Below are 21025 nucleotides of genomic sequence, written 5' to 3' on the forward strand. Positions count from 1 at the left end.
TTATTTTGTTTGTTTTAAATTAAAGCTGCAGTCCATAACTTTGTGTTTAAATTTTACAAAATATATATAATGAGCGAGTACATCATGAATCCATTTTTCAAACCGAGTTTTTGTCTTATTACATTTCCAGTATTCATCTGTTATGAGAAATGGTTAGAAAGGTATATAACATGCATAAATGGAAACGGGTCTAATTTAAAAGAGCCATATCTCCAGGACTATATGGAAGATTAGACATCTTCTTCCACAGGCTGACCTGATTTCAATTTTAGAATCACCTGTAAAGTACACAGATTAAATGAGACATAAATGTGTGCTCACACAATAAAAAGGTGCGATTTTGATTAATAATGTACATACCTCTTTCAGCTGAGCAATTTCCTTGCTGTCTATGTTCCTTTGAGCATTGTTGGTGATGGCTTTCACTCGAGTTGCATAGCTGGAAGACAAACCAATTTTAAAGTGTATATTACTGTATATTCCTTGGAAAACAGCCTTTATGCTGCAAAACTATATACAATTGTATGATTAGCTTACACAAGATTTCAAGTTAAGAGCAGAAAACTTGCTAGTGTGGTACAAAATCTATAAACTTATTCTTGGGAGTTTAGATGAAACTGATTACCTTTTTAAATGTATTTTTTAGTTATGCTAACTAGGGTTTACAGTGCAAAGTTTTATTTAAAGAATTTGAGACAATCATGGGCAAGAATATTTAAAAGAGTTTAGGACACTCACTTCACATTTATTTATAAAATGCTTTATAGAATACAGATTTGTTTCAAAGCAGCTTCACATTAATAAACAGGACAATAGTGTTATTAATGTAAAACTCATCAATTATGAAACCAATTCAATTTCAGCTTTATAGCAGCTCTACAGAGAATAATAGTCTCATTATTCAGGTCAATTTAGTTCTATGTTGTTTCAGTTCAGTTCAATTGCATTATTAATGTTGAAAAGTTCATTAATTATGAATCAGCTATAAGCAGCAGAAGACAAAGCTTTATTTTTGCTCAAGTCAGTTAAATTCTATTCAATAACAAAAACAATAAATGTTGCAAGGTTTGTGTCATCATCCAGTTCAGTACAGTTAAAAAAATGTTGTCAACTGATAGTGTCAGTGCAGTTGATGAATCTGTAATATTACAGAGATTTTCTTTTTAACCCCAACTGAGCAAGCCAAAGGTGACAGTGGCAAGGAGCAGCCTTGTGCTGCTATTAATTTAGGTGAGCATGTAAGATACATGCAAGGTATTTGGATCTCACATGAGCGAGGTGAGAGTCTCGTCCAGGTTGCAGTCAGAGGGAGCGATGTTGAGGAACATGAGGGTCTTGGCATTGCCCCCCAGTGAGTCCTGCATGAGCTGGGTCAGCTTGTTGTTACGGTAGGGCACGTGAGGCTGCTCCAATGATAAAGCTGAAATTACATCTCCAAGAGCACTCAGAGATTTGTTAATAGCGTTTGCCTCCTGGGAAGAAACACACAGACAATGTGGGATAAATGTTGTCGTGAGAGGTATTAGAAATAAAATACAAGACAAAAGTCAGGGGGGAATAGATACTAGGGGGGTATTTTGAGATTTTAAGTCACACTTAACAACATCTTTGCCATAACAAAATATTTCAAAAATATTAAACGGTAGTATTTGCAAGAAAAAACGCAGAAACAGTAAAAAATGAAAATAATAAAACAACAAATATTGTTATCAAAAAGACAAAGTATTTGGACACTCGGGTTGTCTAACTTTGTGTTTTTAAGTGCTGCAAGTGTATTCTCTTATTATTCACTTAATATACAGTAATATTATTGATTTCACTGACTTGAGCCAGATGATAACACCGCTGTTTTCAGCAGAGCTGCTTTATAGATGATTTAACTGTTTCATAATGGAAGAATTTTGCAACATCTGTACTGCTATTGAACTGAATTTTCAGCTGAATAATGACACTATTGTCTTTTTTTAGAGCTGCTTTACAGCAGAATTTAATTCTGTTTGCATCATTGATTCTGTTATTTTCCTGTTCATCACTGTAAAGCTGCTTTGAAACATTTGTATTGTATAACCGCTATATAAATACAGGTGACTTGACTTGAAATATATTCAGTGGAACAGCAAAAAACAAGGTTTTTGCCCTAATTGTTTTTGGTTTAGCCACTTATGTATTTTGCTTCTGAATTATATGTGATGTGACAAGTCATAATAATGACTGTCCAATATCTCGGGTGCATATAAAAGCCAACATGAAGTGTCCAAATACTTTCTGGGGCCACTGTAAATCAGCTTTTAAAAAAACCTTCAGCTGGTCGTCTTTGGCTCCAGTTTTTGCTGCTCGTTCACTTCCTGCCAGGTCCACCAGACTTAGCTTCCCAAAACTCACACTTCCATTGGTCAGATTCCGACTTTCAATCATGATGCCAATGATCAGGTGAGAGCGGGAACTCTCTACGTTCATCTCTACAAGAAGGTATAATAAGAATGAAAAATGTTTCAAAGTTAATTTGACAGCAAATATTACTTGTGTAACCATTAATGAATAGATGGATGCATGCATAGATGATGTACAGAGACTGTATTAAATCTGCATTTGTTCAAAAAAAAGACACACTTGTCTCTCTTATATAATGTTAATGCTCTTTATAACCCTAAATCACTCCTTTAGGCTTGTTCTCAGACACATCACACAGTTAAACTCAAGGACCTTCTCCTTTGTTATGAAGTTTGGCATCAGTGCCAGGTCATTATGTTCTTAACATGCATTCATACTGACTGTTACTAAAGCAATTAATCCAAACCATTTAACTCGAGTCTTTTGAAGTTTCATTAAGCACATACTTGTGGCCGCAATGTGGCGATTTGCACAGCCTTGTTCAAATAATGCAAAGAGTTCGCCGGCACTAGCAGCCTCCTTTGTCTCTGCTCCCTGGGCAAACACAAGCCCCTTTCTGTCCCTCTTAATTTCGATTCGCTTGCTGAAAGCATCAGAAGGGCTCACAAAGAGATCCTGCAGGCGGTCGTTGTACAGCTCCAGCATGTAGGCTGAAACCTGAGGACGGACAAAAGAAAAGAGTATGAAGACTGTTGTATATAAGTTCAGCTCAAGTAACACGTACTGTACCTAAACATACCTTAAACTCAAATTTAGACTCATTATCCTGGATGATCTCAAAGATCTTGGTGAATGTTCTGGGAATGATTCCTGGGTTCCTCCGATCTCTGTCTCCAACCATTGTGAAGGTTTTCCCTGAACCCGTATGGCCATACGCAAAAATGCATACGTTAAATCCATCAATTGCACACTGGATTAGCCTAGGGGAAAATGTGCATCTTCATCTTGAGGAAATCTGCCCAAATGTCACATTTATTATATCTTACAGGAATATTTCACAAAAAATGTCATCATTTACTAACTCTCATTTCATTCCAAACCATATGAGTTTCTTTCTTCTGTGGAACACTCATAGAGAAATTCTAAATGATGTAGTTGGTCGCTCTTTTCCAAACAATTCTAATGAATTATTAGCATCCTATTACTCAGAATATCGAAAACACATCACATGTACCAATATTGTTTGTCATTTTTGCAGCTTGACAGCCACATACCTCATTAACTTTGATTATATTGAATATAACACCCAGGATATTCCTCACAAATTCATCTTTTGAGTTCCACAGAAGAAAGAAAGGTTACGAGCCACGTGAGGTTGAGTAAATGAAGACAGGATTTTAATTTTTGGGTGAGCTAACCCTTCAATTTAGCAATTTTTTTTAACAAAATGTATGCAAAGTATGTCTCGGTACTATCACACTTACCCACTGGACTCCATGAAGACCTCCTCTTGCGTACACTCTGAGTTGAAGATCTTGTCAAACTGAAACTCGCGAGGTCCTCGAAGGGTGTCCAGGATCACAGAGTAGTCATCAAGACAAGCAACAATGGTGTGACCTCTTCTTGTCTGCTCTGCAAGAGTCAGTGGCCTTATTCGACAGAATACTCTGATCTTACCTGTACAAGACCAGACATAAAGTAAAAAATTTACATATACGAATAGTGACCTAGTAATGGTGCAGAAACTTTAATATACGTCTCATGATAAATGTTTTATCAATTTTACATCATGACTTGTCTATTGTTTTTCTTTTTGGAAATGTCCAGGTTTAAATTTACAATGTGGGCTCAGACTGCTGCACCTCATTGTACTTTACCTTTGAAAAGTTTGGGGTACTACTTTTATAATACTTTTATTCTTATAAATACTTGTAAATGCAGCCTTGGTGAGCATAAGAGAACATTTAAAATAATCCGCATTTTAGCCTTGCAAATCAAAAATGCCTGTAGCTTTTTTTTTCTTTTCTTTTTTGGCATTCATTTGTAATACTATTGGATTTGAAAAAAATAATGTCTGGGAAATCAGTCAAGGGTCTCAGATGAAATTTGCATACCCAAAAAAGGGCTATTCTTGGGTCAACATATTTTGTTGATCCTGGAACAGCATTCCTGTCCAAAATGTTTTATCCCTACCCCTAAACCTAACCATATTTATATCTAAAATCAGAAGGAAATGATAGGTGAATAACACTAATGTAGAAGCACCTAACCCTGGCTGTAAGTCTAAACTTACTGTACTCTAAACTGTAAACGTGTCCCTAGAAAATCTGATTGTTTGATTGGATGTTGTTCCAGGAACATGTTGCACTTGGTGAAATCAGGTTCTGCATGCCTTTCATGTCCTCCACCATGTTGTAGTACTTCTTCCTCAAGGTTCTTTCAGCTGAGTAGTTTTCAATAATCTTCTTGTTTTCATCTTTGATTTGCTTCAACTAGATAGACAGACAAGAAATATGAGGCCTTAAATGGCAAAACAAAAAAATGGACTCCAAGCAATTCAGTCACTATGACATTTCAGAGAGTCTAATATTAGTTTAGATTATACATTGAAAGATATTTCCCTTGGCTGTGGTCACCTCAGCTTGAAGTAATAACAACTGCTGCCCCACACTTTTAGCAGTTTCAGAGTTTAAGAATCCATTGTTTTGGAAATCCTCCTCAAATTTCTAAAATGAGAGGAAAATTGTCTGTATGGAGTGAGAATGAGTACAGAATAAGTTTAGTGTGTGTGTGAGTTTGTGCCGTACTCTGACTCTTTCATCCAGCTCTGCCTCCCATGCCTCATTCACGTCAGTCTCTAAGAATAACAGAGAATGAACTTATATTTAGACATCCATCCAAAAAAAGAGACATTAATCATTTACAGTTACCAATTGACCATATTTACCAATGACATTGGGCTTAGCCCCTGCTCTGATGCACTCCAAAGCCACCTGTATGACCTGACGATGGAGTAAACTGGCCTGTGATTCATCATCCACCTGTGGCTCTGCCCTGAGTTAACATGCATTATTCAGTTGGCTGATGCTTATGTTCTGAGTTAGATAGTTTTAAGCTATATTATGACTCTTTAGAAACCATGCCTTGCTCCTACATTTTCTGCTGTACATCCTCTCGTTCCTCATGACTCTTCTGGCCGGACTCTTCCACTGTTTGGCCAAGACTTTCTTTAATCTCGGCCATGATTTTTTGGTTGTCTTCTGCCATTTGGTCAAACTGCTGTTTAGCCTCCGTCAGCTCAGCATAAACATGATGAGCCTGGAATACACAATGCAGGAAAGCTGTTTTGTTCAGTCATGGTCAATTTTGAAGGCCCAAATTAGCATTTGGTTAGCAATTCATGTTCAGTTTTAGTACACAGTACTATTTTTAATAGACCTTATTTTACTCATAAACTGAAAACTATGTAATAATAAAATAAAATGACCTGTTGAATAACAGCACAGAGGAGGCGAGAATATTCTGACTGTTTAACAGGATCTGTCACACGCTCTTGTTCTTCAATAAGCATTGAGATCTCTCTCTCCCTCTTCAGCAAATTATACTTCAAAATTTCCAGACGTGCTTGTGCTCCATCTAGCGGAGCATCTGAGTCACTACTGTCCTGGTGGCAAAGGCACAGTTCAAACAAGTTATCTCACATCACCAATAGTAAATACCACAAGATGCCTTGCTTTACAACTCTCTGCAGGGAATCTGTTAGAATGAAGATGGTCTTAAGAGCTGGAAGAGATGTTTTTATATTTTCTACCTTTTCTTCAGATGTTATTTCTGGTTCTTTCTTCTCCCGAAAGGCCTCAAGCATCTCTTGGACCTTCCCCATCTCTGCCCTGGCCAAATGCAGCTCCTGCAGTGCTGTAAAGAGACGGAGACATATGTTAATCTTACCATATGTCTTTTTTAATCTGGTAAACAGCATACGGTCACAATCTTACAATATTAACATATCATGTGCAATATTAACCGATACAACTCTTACTTGATGCCTGGTGGCTGTGAAGGAGGTCCAGTCGGGAGGAGAACAATTCCATCACCTTGTTCTGTAAAAGTTTCAATTGATGCCTTCAGTCTATTAAACAGCCAATCTCTAATATAGTCTCTCATGTAAGAGTGACTCATATAAGTCTCTCATATACACCATTGTATACCTTTTCTTTATCCCATGAAGCCAAGTCTTTTTGGTTTCTCTCCTGCAGCAGTTTGTGTTGCCCCTGAAGTTTTTCATTCAGATCCTCCAGAGTCTGATCACAGGAAAAGGTCATATTACAGTTAAAAAAAAGACAGATGACATAACCTTTAAAACAATAAACATATAATACAAATCCTATAGTATACAGGTCACTACACTGTAAAAAGTGATCAGTTGACCTAACTTAAAAAAAAGTGAGGAAACCTGAAGTAAATAAACTTGACAATTACACATAACTTATTTTTTTCAATTACGCATGAACTTTATGTAACCTGCTTAATAATTTTAAGGCAACGGGTTTCCTCACTTTTTTTTTAAAGTTAAGTCAACTGATCACTTTTTACAGTGTAGGATTACATAATGTGTTTAGGTTTAGGCCTGAATTGGGAATTACATGTGCTGTGATCAAGTCAATGAGAATTTGGGAAAATTGAGGAAGTAAAACAAATTTGATGACGCTTGTGACTCACCCTGACCTTCTCTTCCCAGTATGTGTTTTTTCTTGCCACCTTTTCCTGGTAAATATCTAGGATTCTCTTCAGGGTGTTAAGCTTATTTTGGTAATACCTCTTTATTTTAAGAGCTGTATTTTCCTACACACACATAAATAAACATAAGCATCCATGCATACAATCACCATACTTTTTGTTTGTCTGAATAAATGAATGATCAGTAAACAAGCTTATCACCTGATTCACTCTTGATGCAATGAGAAAGTTCTCCTCCAGTTCTTGAATCATCTCCTGATGTCTGCTCTTCATTGCGATCATATCATCTGTTATCTGTTGGTATAGGTAACAGTCATTTACTATATTGGCGATAAAAAAGATTCTACATGATCGGCCACTGCCAGCCTGTTAAAACATAACATTAAAATAGTTCACCATTTAAGCTCTCGTTAAAGAAAGAAGCCTTTTGATCAAAAAATGTTTTACCCAAAATATCAATTATTTTTATGTAAAGGTGAATAATTGTGACCACTTTAATAAATTGAATTATAATACTGAATTATATCCAGTATAATATTAATTAAAACTAACATATTTCTGGTTTGGTGTTCATGAAGAGGTTGAGATCAAGGTTGGGAAACATTATAGCTGTCTGCATACAAAAGTATATACAAGCAGTGGTTAAATTGGCTTTTATAGGGAGGGGGAGCCCTTATTTACGGTGAATGGTCATCATTCAAAATCGCGCCGTAAAATAACTTAAATGTGTTTTTACACCATAGAGGCTCTTTTTCCAGTATTGAGTACGTATTTAAACATAGATAAATACTTTACAATTCATTTTTTTTCTTCTTTAATGTTAACAGACAGCAACGGATTTCACCCTCAGGAAATGTATGAAATTGAACATGTTTGAAAATATCGGTTGACAAATATTTTTTAAAACAAGAAAAAATGTTGATTTAAAAGAATCAGGGCCAATTTCTTTGGCAGTTTGTTGTTTGATTTAATCACACCGACACGCAGGGCCGTACGGTTTTGTTTTATAAATAAAAGTTCCCAAAAATTATGTTGCTAGGGGGGTTTGGGGGCATGCCCCCCAAGAAAATTGTGCTTTTCCTGATCTCAACATGTCCATTTTAAGGTGTTTTGAAGGCCAAAAAAAAACAAAAACAAAATGGACAACAGTAGCTTTAAAAGCAGGTCAGTGGTCAGCATGAAGAAGGCCTATTTTATCAGATAACAGATTCTTCAACATGAGAATCAGTTTAAATGTCGCAATGAGTGATCTCCACACTATAAAATGGAAATGCAGAATGTTTATGCATATTGTTGACGATACACAATCACATATTCGAAACGTGAATGTCCTTAAATAAGAAATGATTCAAGGATTATTAAACACACACCAATGCAATCATTCTGTGCCCAGAGGCATATGAGCAATTAGTATGAGCATCAAAGATCAGTTTCAGCTACTTTTTCTTTCCTAAATTAATCAATATTTTTGGACCAGCTAATCTGTTAATTTAATCAATGGTTCAATTGTTCACTCATAAAGACAGTCACTTGTCGCCGCCTTCTGGCTTAATGATGTAAGTTGCGCAAACACGAACAAGCGGAGTGATACAAACAGTGAAAAGTCGAACACATTCGAGGTAACGTTATACAAATATATTACAATAAAATAATGGCAATATATTTAATAATATGGTTCTTGTGTTGTTAAATTGAGCTTATAGTATCCACTGTCTTTGATCAAACTGAGTATTTCTGTCGATCATTTAAAACTTCTATCGACAAACAGCTGTTTAGATTAGCTACTTGCATCTTGCACGGTATGCCCGTTAACTGAAGCGTGGAGCGTCGCGTTGGAATTCGCGCTCGGCTTGCGCTTCTGTGAACATAAATCCCACAGCTTTGATTGGACTCAAACATTTTGACATTGACGAGCGGGTGATCAGACGAGAAGGTCAGTTATCTTGCGATGGGCGAATTGCAGCACCAAATTCGAGTTAATATTAGCCAATTATTTCATAACTTTCATTATATACACTCAACAAAATTTATATATTTGGTGCTGAAGGAGACGGAGCTGAGCTCCGGCAGGGTGTGTTGTGGACCCGAGGAGGCGGAGCTGCGCTCCGGTGCGCTCCGCCCCAATTTAACCTATGTATACAATACAAGTGAGTACAATACACATAACTGTAAATGTAGGCATAATGATTACACCTCTACATTTAGCAAACTAAACAAAGATTACATGGGGTGTGTACTGAAACCTGATGAGATTTGTCCTTTTGTGAATCAATATAAATGATGGGGTTTGAGTTGTTTAATAATGTGTAGCTATGAAAGGGCCTTGCTCTCAGAAGAATCTAAAACACATGACATCAGATGAGATGTCTCATCCCCACCCCATGCCCCAGGGCAACAGAGGGAGTGACAGACATGTGACTAATGCAAGAAGCAAACCAAAACTCTTGAAAAAAAAAAAAATCTCCTGTTCCAATGTCTTGACCAAAATATATTGGCTTAGGTTACATCTAATAATAATGATAATAATACATTTGATTTATATTGTGCTTTTCTAAAACCCAAAGCGCTACAGACAGTAAAAACAAATAAAATACAGAAGTACAAGAGTAATACAAAAATAATAATTACAGTACAACAGTACAATACTAATCATGACAGTCAATATAAGCTATTTTAAAAAGATGAGTTTTGAACAACTTCTTGAAACTGGCTAATGTAGGAGCATCTCAACAACAAGAGGAAGTGCATTCCATAACCTGGGTGCAGCAACAGAGAAAGCTCTCTCCCCCATAGATTTTAATCTACAGGGAGGCTGCTGAAGAGTAAGTGAACCAGTAGACCGAAGGGAACGGGAAGGCGCGTACAGGCTGACTAAGTCACAGATATAAGAAGGGGCTATTTCGTGCATAGCTTTGTATGTTAGTGTGAGAGTTTTAAGAGCAATACGCGACTGAACAGGAAGCCAATGCAAGCTATAAAGCACGCCCGTAATGTGCTGACGTGGTGAAGTATGTAAGTACACGTGCTGCTGAATTCTGGATGTACTGCAGCCGTTTTATAGATTTAGCAGGTAAACCAACAAATAGTGCATTACAATAATCAATCCTGGAAGTAACAAATCCATGAATAAGCCTTTCAGCCTCAGGTTGAGTAAGATAGGGCCTAATTCTTGCAATGTTTCTGAGAAGATGGAATGCAGATTTTGTAATACTCTTAATATGTGAGTCAAGTGTTAGGTGTGGGTCAAAGATCACACCAAGGTTACGAGCATAAGAAGATGGAAATAAAACACTATCATCCATAATCAAATTAAAATTTCTCCCTTTGTGAGTATAGCCGCATGTGTGCCAATAAGTAGAATCTCTGTCTTGGAAGAATTCAATTAAAAAAAATTATGATACATCGACGTTTTTATTTCCTGCACACACTCCGAGATAATTTTAGAGGTTACAGTAAGATCAGATTTGGAGCTGATGTAAATTTAAGTATCATCAGCATAAAAGTGATACCCCAAACCCTATTTCCTAATTATTTGCCCCAAAGGAAGCATATAAACACTAAACAATATGGGACCCAAGACAGATCCCTGAGGAACACCATGGCGGACTTCCAATTTCAGATTTGTTGTTTCACAAGACAACAAACTGGAAACGATCAGTTAGGTAAAATTTGAACCAGTTAAGCACAGTACCAGTGATACCAAGCCAGCTCTCCAGTATTTAGCAGGATAGAATGGCACACTGTGTCAAAATCTGCACTGAGATCTGACAAAACCAAGATAGTAGAGGCTCCAGAGTCAGCTGAGACAAGCAGGTCATTAATAACACGAACCAAGGCTGTCTCTGTACTGTGTCCTTTTCTAAACCCAGACTGAAAAGGATCGAAAAGCTTGTTGGATGAGTGAGTGGAGTTGTGCCACAACAACACGTTCCAAAACCTTGGTAAGAAAGGGCAGATTTGAAATAGGCCTGTAATTTGACAGGTCTGACTTCTCACATCCAGGCTTTTTAAGGACTGGTGTAATAGCTGCAACATTTAGGGCTTTTGGAACAATACCAGTTGTAAGAGAGGTGTTCACAATGCTACAAATGAGGGGACTAATTGAAGAGAGACACCCCTTAATAACAGATGTTGGGATTGGGTAGAGGGTACTTGTAGTTGTATTCATTGCCATCACTAATTTTGAAATACAATCAGTAGTGAGTGACTACCGGTATGTTAAAACTGGAGAATGCAGTTTCAGGAAAACTAACTGGATAGGTCTCAGGAATTGCAGAGCAAGGCACCAAACTGATAGAGATATAAATGCTTAAAATGTTATCAATAAAAAAAATAAGAAATTTGTTACACTACTGCACAGAAGAACAAATTGATGGCTTAATTGGTGCAAGAATTCTGTTGATCGTCTTAAAAATCTTATTGGGATTTGCAGCACCATCACTAATGATAGACGAGTAGTACTTTGTTCTTGCTGTCTTAAGTGCTTCAGCATATTGACTTAAAAGTTCATCATACATTAGCTTATGGACAGTTAAACCTGATTTCTTATATTGGCGTTCAAGCTGTCTGCTTTTCACCTTAAGAGCCCTGAGCTCAGTGGTATACCAAGGAGATGATTTAACAAATGAAACAACACGTTCTCTCCCAGGGGCTAACATGTCCAAAGCAGATGACAAAACAGAATTATAGTGATCAACAGTTTAAACTCATACATGAAAGAAAGACTGTCAAAATTAATATTCTTGACATTTCTAAAATGAATGAGCCTTTTTTGAGTATTTCTTAAATATGGAACCATTACCATAAAAGTGAGAAGCTTATAATCACTAATACACAAGCTGGTCAATGTCCACCCCAACATAACACACCAGATCAAGTGTATGACCTTTATTATGAGTGGGAAATTTGACATGCTGAGTCATGTTAAAACAGTCTAATACCTTCATTAATTCAACAGTTAGATTACTATTAAAATTATCCACATGGATATTGATGTCTCCAGTGAGAATCATTGATGGACAGAAAGAGCTAACAGATGTAAGTAGTTCTGTGAGTTCATTGAAAAACAAAGAATTGGGTTTTGGAGGTCGATAGATGAGTACAATAAGAACAGGAGAACCTACTAATGGATACAGAAAACAATGCAGAGTAGCCTACGAACGCATTCTCATCCCAAGGCGTCATATACTGACGCTTTTGCCAAAGCGTATACATCCAACGCACATGGCACCCTTTAGCGTCAATATAACACGCTTCGGTTATGGGTAGGTTTAGGTCTGGGGTAGGGTTAGGGTTAGACCACTAGGAGGTGCCTTCTGGCCCATATATGTCTGCGTCTCATATTGACGCTAAAGGGTGCCATGTGCGTTGGATGTATATGCATTGGCAAAAGCGTCAGTATATGACGCCTTGGGATGAGAACGGGCTGGGCCTACACAATAATTAATATACGAAAGTGAAAGGCATGATATCTACATACTTGGGTTATGCATAGCTTGGCAGAGTCGTATGGGATAAACATCTTGACATCTATTGGAGCCTCATCTTTAGGATGTCTTACGCTTGCACTCATAGAAGGCACATTGGGTGCTGTAATTTGAAAATACAATGACAATGAAATAACTTGTATGGGCACTTAAGTATGCCCAATCTCCGCTGCATGATAGAACCTACTTTTGCCACTTCGCTTTGGATCCCGGTGCCGGTCTGCGCCGATCCAGTGCCTGAACGTGTTCCATTTGAGTCTACCTTTCCTCAGCCATGAGAACTCACAATTAGCTGCACCTTTAAATATTAACATGCAGTTACAGCGATACTATACACTGGACTTGGTTGGGGAGTCTGGAGATTTTTTTTTACAAAGCCTTGATGAGCATTTCCTTTAGAGATGTGGGATAGATCAGTGACAGTTTTTGATGCTAAACAATAGGGTGCAGTAAATGTTAATTAGTTTAAAAAGTTAATTATCTAGACAGGTTATCTGGGTATTCATCTTAATCAAACACTGAGACGCATCGGAATAAACACCATTCAGTACACAAATTTATTAAATCTTTCATTTATACATTTTATCATTCAAGTTATACATTTCAAGTGATTTATTTCTTAAAGTTACAGTTTTACAAACACTTTTATTTTATTCATTCCTTTGTTTAAATTTACATGAACAGATTTAGGGTGTTTAATTAAATATGCAATTAAGCGAGAGCTGAGCACAAAGTCATTACTGTATGTACTTTATTAAATAAACAATTACATCATTATTTATCATAATATTTCCACAATAGCACTGAATAGACCTTTTAAATTACTTAAACATGTCTGTACGTGATCTGTATTCATACCTTGCCTTAAGTACTTCACAACAGAGATTACTTTCACTTATTTTTTATGCAAGTAGTTTCTTCTTCTAAAATCTTCAGCGGCATAAACATCATGAAGAAACGTTTGTTCCAGACGTACTCGCTTAAAAAAAAAAAAAACGATGTAAATTAAACTTTTTTTGAAGAAGTTTTAAATGTTTTAAAATTAGGTTTAAAATTAGGTTACAAGTTTAGATGAATTAGATCAAGTTATTTTAGAGAGGTGGTATTGAGATTATTACGTTATTATGATTAAAGGTGTTAGGTTAAATGTTATGCAAATATTAGATTCTTTAGATTCTGGGAGGTTACAGGGACACTCAACTCACCTCTATCTTTACCCTGGTCTAGAAGTGTACTATGGATGTTACACGGTCTACACCACTGAACCTCTTCTTTCAGATCAGGCACGCTGCCTGGAAGTTCCTCTGATGACATGGGATGAGAAAGTACCACTCGGGTGGAGACCACTGAATCATCCTGATATCGAGAAAGGTCAGTGGTCTCCCAGGCACCTAGAGATAGTTATAGAAAACACTTAGCCCGTCCTCAGACATGTTCTTCAACAAAGTATATAAAATTTAGACACTTAAAAAGGTGTCTGTTGGTATTATAAAAGCCAGTAGGTTGTAGTTTTGGAAATTAATCCTCTGCTCTGAAGTTTTTTCTAAAATTACTCCATTAACAGGAACAACAGAACATTGATAATGACTATGGAGTAGTTTAGGAAAAACTATTTCAAAAACCTTTATTGCACAAAATGTATAACACACGACCAGTGTTGTGCTAGTTACTAAGAAATAGTAACTAGTTACAGTTACTAGTTACTTCGTTCAAAAAGTAACTCAATTACTTTGTTGATTACTTACACCAAAAAGTAATGCGTTACTGTTAAAAGTAACTTTTTAGTTACTTTTTTAAAGAAAGTTCTTAAATGTTCCCATTTAATGCGTTATGGTCTATACAAACACAAAACTGACTTAAACAGAAAGTAATTTTTAAACACTATTTTATTTAAGTCAGACCAGCACAAACTGAATATATCAAGGATTTCTGAAATAAATAACAAAACAAGCATTTTTAAAGCTAGTGACTTGTTTGCTTTCTCAACATTGATATGTTCATGCAGCTGACAGTATACGTTTTTACCACTGTGGTTTTTACTGCATGAATTAATATTTGAGCAATACAATTGTACCTTGATCATTCTTGTTAGTTCATAGTAGGCCTACATTAACTAAGGAGATACAAATACATCTAACAATGAATGATACTTCTGCAACATTTATTAACCATATTTAATGCTAAAATTGTTATCTTATTGTAAAGTGTTGCCATTTATATGATTCAAGCTTAAAGAAGATGGCCATATTTAAATATCTGCAAAGGCCAGAGCATTAAAATTACATAAATGTAGACCTATATTACATGTACAGTCTTTCACTTTATTTGCTTAAATTTTAGAACACTTGATTAGACTTGATGTCGGCTGCATGAACACATCAATGTAAGCAATCAATCACGTCACTAGTTTTAAAAATACAACTTCGCCGGCTAATGAATACATAAAAGTGACCAGCTGGACATAAACTAATGCAAATATATGGTAACAATTGCGACATAAAACATGTGGGTCAGGTCTGCGTGTGTTTTTGTCACATTGCTTTAATCGCTTGAGGTAAGTTAGCCGTTACTAATGTTATTCCTCTCAGACTCGACGGCAAGCTTCTGTTCTTTCTCTGCTGATGCAGCATCTAGTCAAAAAATGTATTATTTTATAATGATATGGCAATGTGTACTTAAGTGTTCTGTATTCATACCGTTTCGCTGTCTGTGTTTTAAATGCGCATCAAGTGCTCAGCGCTCTCCGTGCAGCTTGTAATCTCCGTGCTCGCGCCTCGCGCTGCCTCACGTGTAGTAAACAACTCAGCCAGTGAGTTTGTTATGTGTCCTCAGGTGTCCTCTCGCTCTGTATAATGCTAGCAGTCTCTTCAGTGCTCTCGTACTGTGTAATGACAGCGCACACTTCTCAGCCCCTCCAGCAACTAATTAATTTAAAAAAGTAACGGACAACGCGCCATATGGTAACGGTAACGGAGTTAATTTATTTAAAAAGTAATGCGTTACAGTATTAGTTACTGTCAAAAGTAACTGCGTTACAGTATTAGTTACTGTCAAAAGTAACTGCGTTACAGTAACGCGTTACTAGTAACGCGTTACTGCCCAACACTGCACACGACTCAAGTCTAATTACACTAGACTCAAATGATGTATTAAAATGATAGGAAGTGTGCATGTGATATTTACTTACGTTGTTTTGCTGCTGGGGCAACAGTGTGGTTACGTAACTTCCTGCCCATGAAGTTCAAAGACATGGACGCATTTTCTGCTCCAGAATTGACATACATGATGCCAGAGTGTTCGTATCTCGATCTGTTTTGTTTGGAAATGGTACAAACCACCTGATCCGTTGAAAATCTCTTTGCAGGTTACACTCAGAGGTGACTGTACCAGCTGGATTCCTTCACACACACAAACATGCAAACTGAGCAATGTAGTTTAATAAGGTGAATGCAACTTACTTGATAGCTTTTTTAAAACATATATTAAGAACTATTTTATAGTCCCTATCCATCTGAATATATATTCAATAGAACAGTAAAAGCATCTCCTAGTGTATCTTTGATGTAAAACAATTTACACTTTTAATTTTACTGTACCACTGGTTAACCAGGATTAAGGGTGTGAACAACCTCTTCATTTAATGAAAGTACAGATTATATAAACAAAAGCTACCTCCGGCTATAACAAACAGATAGACTTGCATTTAATAGCGATTGTTGAATCAGACAGATAATCATTAACATAATCAGTGAAACCATCACTATACGCTTTACAAATCAGATTAAAGAAATGAATGAATCAATAAATCAGAGGGATTACCTGGATTCAAGATGACACTTGACTGCGGTTATAGCTGTAGGAAGACCTGCCTGGCAAACATAATGGAGAAAAACTGGAAAGATGCTTGTTTTGGTGAGGAACCAAACTCTCAACACTTGTTAAATATTAACCTCAGTGGATGAGGTTTCAGGTGGGATTAGTTTGCTTGAATGGCCGACACAAGCTGCATCAGGTTTCCAATGTGTGTGATAGAGATTGTAATGTGATCTACACTGGTCTATCTCTCTGGGACAATACTAATGAAAAACCTGCATTGTGCTCATCTGTCAGTTTTGTGAATTGCCTTCCCTTAATAATGGATTCAATATTTTTCAATGAATTGAGAACCATATGATTGGACATTATGTTATTCTGTTTAAATGCACCTTATGTAATATATATATATATACAATACAGGAGATTTTTACAATACAGACTCTGTAGGGGCTATAATAGGGGCTAAATACCTGTCTCTATGTATGGAAGCATATGGGTAGCAATATTCAATTTGAAATGTAATATGCAAAATGACAATGCAATATGTAAAATGGCATTGCATTCTGTATTTAAATTTACATTTTACATTACCATTCTAGCAACGTTTGGTGCAAAATGAAAAGGCAAATGTAAATTATGTAATTTCATTTTCAATTTCATACACTAGTTTTAATATGCATATTGAAACGCTTTATAAGTTGCAAAATTAAAATGAAAATGCATTACAGAAATGATTAGATATGTGTAGCATGTTCAAGCAAAAACTGTGGCAAAATGATCATTCAAATGTTATTTTTCTTAATTGCATTTACACTCACAGTCAAGACACTTGCGATTGCATTTTCATGAAATGTCCCGCAATGAATGTAGCAAAATTCAATGTGCACATTGAAAATGCATTCCGAGCCGATCACGCCCCCTCCTGCCCTGTCAACCACTGCATCAAGGCGGGGCTTAAGCTGTGTTGTTTCTCTCTATGGAACTCCGAGAAGCTGCACAAGCAATAGAGCGACAAAGTGCAAATGCTGCCCCTTCAGAAAGACCATCGTCCAGCTTAAGCATGACGCCTCCGGATCGAAGTGGTGGGACACGGGGTAAGTTGGCAGAAAGAGAAGAGACAAGGGGGTCGGTCGACGGTCGTCAAACGGTTAGACCTAGGGTTGCCAACTTTCACTCGGGGTCTGGACTGTGGAGTGTATTTGACGATCACACTCTTACGTGACCATAGAGCGTATGTACGAAAAGTGCTCGTTTTGGCCAAAAAAAAAAAAAAAAAAAAAAAAATGGGGTGACACCCGGCTTTACCTGCGGCTGCGGTCACACTACTGACCCCTTGTCTCTTCTCTTTCTGCCAACTTACCCCGTGTCCTACACTTCGATCCGGAGGCGTCATGCTTCCAAGTACCTGGTTCCATAGAGAGAAACAACACAACTTAAGCCCCGCCTTGATGCAGTGATTGACAGGGCAGGAGGGGGCGTGATCGGCTCGGAATGCATTTTCAATGTGCACATTGAATTTTGCTACATTCATTGCGGGACATTTCATGAAAATGCAATCGCAAGTGTCTTGACTGTGAGTGTAAATGCAATTAAGAAAAATAACATTTGAATGATCATTTTGCCACAGTTTTTGCTTGAACATGCTACACATATCTAATCATTTCTGTAATGCATTTTCATTTTAATTTTGCAACTTATAAAGCGTTTCAATATGCATATTAAAACTAGTGTATGAAATTGAAAATGAAATTACATAATTTACATTTGCCTTTTCATTTTGCACCAAACGTTGCTAGAATGGTAATGTAAAATGTACATTTAAATACAGAATGCAATGCCATTTTACATATTGCATTGTCATTTTGCATATTACATTTCAAATTGAATATTGCTACCCATATGCTTCCATATTTATGGACAGGTAACCTATATCAATTACTTGTTTTTTATTGTAGCATTTCCCCATTATTTTTGGTTTAACATTTTTATACAGTGTGTATACAGTCATCTGTCCTGTTTGAAGGCATAGAAAATATAACACAGTAGGCCCAGTTCATTCCCTTTGTAAAATATTACAGGGATTTAATATGCTTAAAAAAATTGCTGTCAAGAGCTGTGAGTTACACTTGTTGGAATAAACCCAGTTGATCTCTCAGAGTTGTGCAAGTGTTCAAAATCATGCTCCAATATGGAGATCACATTTAGTAAATCAACTATGCTTGTGCAAGCGGATGTTAGGCAGAAATGTTTGAACTTCACAAATTCCTAGTAGATGGATTTACTTGTCAAAAGAGTTTACAAGACTAAAGGTTTACAATAAAAGGTGTGGGGAAATACTGAACAAATGTAAAAGGCAGAGAACATGTCATCAGTTTGGGCAGTGTTAGGTCAGTCCTGTTCATAAATGCGAGTATGGGATGATTTTAGTATCAAAATGATTAACACGTGCAAGGACACTTATCAATGAACTTGATACATGTTGCAGAAATGTTTTATCCATGCCTTTCAACTTGTGTGTGCAAAATTCAAAATTGAATGAATGTGAAGCAATTTGTACAAATAGAGACATTTTTGTGAATACAAATGTTTTCCTTTGTATTAGTGTATCATAATTTGCACATGCAACACAGAAGACGTGCATGTGTGGATCAGGTGACGCGCGTGCATTCATTGACTCGATTCATTGAGTCGATCCTATTTGATTCATTTGGATTTTGAGACTTTCATTTCGCGGGTTTCGCCTTGCACGATCCACACACAGCTGTCTGAGAAAAGCTGCTACCACTAGATGGCAGTATTCTGCTAAAACAGACAACGGCAGCATAATCAAGCGTTCTTCCGCATTTAAGACGCTTAATGAGAGTGATATTGAAGCACCAAATTTAGTACACAATAATATAGGCCTACCCTATTAATAAAGCATACTTTATAGAGGCAAACATTACGTCAGATTATGAACAACACCCATAGAAAACCATTATAAAACGCTTAACGTGCAATCGCGCGTTGCATGTTCAGTAAGGTGTATTGGCTACTGAGTTTAAATATCACCGTCTTACTGCATTGACGTTAAGCTTTTTCTTTATAATATGCTCTATGGGAGGAAAACTATATAGCCTACAGACAAGAGACTACATGAACGCAATGTACGGCGTTTCAAGTTAATAACATTTTCCTTCCCGAGCCTGTTAAAAAGAAAAAGCTTAACATGAAATAAAAATTCTGCAGTTGCGTTTAACTTTGCATGTGAATGGGAGAGCAACCGGTCCGAGAGTGCAGTGAAGTTTGATATTCGCCTCATTTTATAAAGGGACCATCTGCAAACTCCACTCACAGTCAAAAAAATATAAACGTCCAGTCATTCATTCAAATGAACATATTTCCAAGGTTATATTATAACCTTGGAAGTCTAGTGGGCAGACTGACTTAGCCTACTGTTACTGTACTATGTCCAGCCAATATCTCGATTGAACAGTAGCCTACAATTTTTTAATTTACTGTAAATTGTTTTTCTATTCATGTTCCAAAGGTTGTAGTACGTTCCTAGTGACAAGTCAGGTGAAATTTTACATTATTCACTTGTAGTAAGTCACCAAAAACCCGTTTGGTTAATTACAGTAATTTTTTTATAAAATAATAATTGTTTACTAAATAGGCTACATGAAGGGAGTTATTGGGGCAATTTCACCTGTAGTAAGCCAGTCTAGTCACTGAACATACTACAACCATTTTGAACATGAAAAAACCCTTTTGGTGAACTACAGTATTTTTCTGCAGAATACAGGCTACATGAAGGGAAGTATTGTCCAAATTTTACTTGTAAGTCAGTCTTACAGAAACCTTCTACGAGCTTTGGAATTTGAAAATGTCTGTTATTAAATTTAAAAAGTAATTTGAATTAAAACAAATTATACGTTTTAACCACTGATCTATATAGAATGACATTATAGATCAGTGGTTTTAACGCAGTTAGTGGAATTGGCAGACGTTCCCTTGTGCATCATGAGCTGTGGTTAGCGCGTCAAAGCATTCTCGTGTAGAAATATGCAGCTACAGGCCCGCTACGCCAGTTGATTTTCAATTAATATTTCATGTCGATATACAATGGTTGCATATTGTTAAAACTCATCGTGCTATAGTAAGACTATAGCCTATGGCTTAAGGGTCAAGGGAAAACAAATGTAGCCTACTGCGAAAATCGTCTTTAATATTTAAAAACAGACATTTTCAAATTCCTGCTTGTATACTATGTACACAATGTGTAGTCAGATAAAAATAAGCATATAATATGAACGCAACTGCGAAATTTCACCTTTTTTTAACAGGAAGGAAAATTGTATTAACTTGAAACGCCGTGCGTTGCGTTCATGTAGTCTCTTGTCTGTAGGCTATATAGTTTTCCTCCCATAGAGCATATTATAAAGAAAAAGCTTAACGTCAATGCAGTAAGACGGTGATATTTAAACTCAGTAGCCAATACACCTTACTGAACATGCAACGCGCGATTGCACGTTAAGCGTTTTATAATGGTTTTCTATGGGTGTTGTTCATAATCTGACGTAATGTTTGCCTCTATAAAGTATGCTTTATTAATAGGGTAGGCCTATATTATTGTGTACTAAATTTGGTGCTTCAATATCACTCTCATTAAGCGT

General features: G+C 36.6%; 1 protein-coding gene across 1 annotated transcript; it reads right to left on the reverse strand.

The window, feature by feature from the left end:
* Positions 1 to 48: 48 nt before the first annotated feature.
* On the reverse strand, positions 49 to 16503 carry si:dkey-96l17.6 (uncharacterized). Its single transcript, XM_056235219.1, has 23 exons — positions 16374 to 16503; positions 15742 to 15952; positions 13760 to 13945; positions 12742 to 12852; positions 12548 to 12657; positions 7270 to 7362; positions 7051 to 7173; positions 6540 to 6632; positions 6371 to 6431; positions 6143 to 6246; positions 5819 to 5995; positions 5486 to 5649; positions 5279 to 5385; positions 5139 to 5188; positions 4968 to 5057; positions 4724 to 4823; positions 3816 to 4008; positions 3131 to 3311; positions 2838 to 3048; positions 2299 to 2459; positions 1270 to 1472; positions 361 to 439; positions 49 to 278 (listed from the first exon to the last, which is right to left on the reverse strand). Exons 2-23 carry the CDS (start codon positions 15836 to 15838, stop codon positions 231 to 233), a joined length of 2742 nt encoding a protein of 913 aa, XP_056091194.1. The 5' UTR covers positions 15839 to 15952; positions 16374 to 16503; the 3' UTR covers positions 49 to 230.
* Between the last annotated feature and the right edge of the window lie 4522 nt (positions 16504 to 21025).

Source organism: Rhinichthys klamathensis, unplaced genomic scaffold, assembly GCF_029890125.1.
Source record: "Rhinichthys klamathensis goyatoka isolate OS25496 unplaced genomic scaffold, OSU_Roscu_1.1 h1tg000417l_1, whole genome shotgun sequence".
Classification (NCBI taxonomy): domain Eukaryota; kingdom Metazoa; phylum Chordata; class Actinopteri; order Cypriniformes; family Leuciscidae; genus Rhinichthys; species Rhinichthys klamathensis.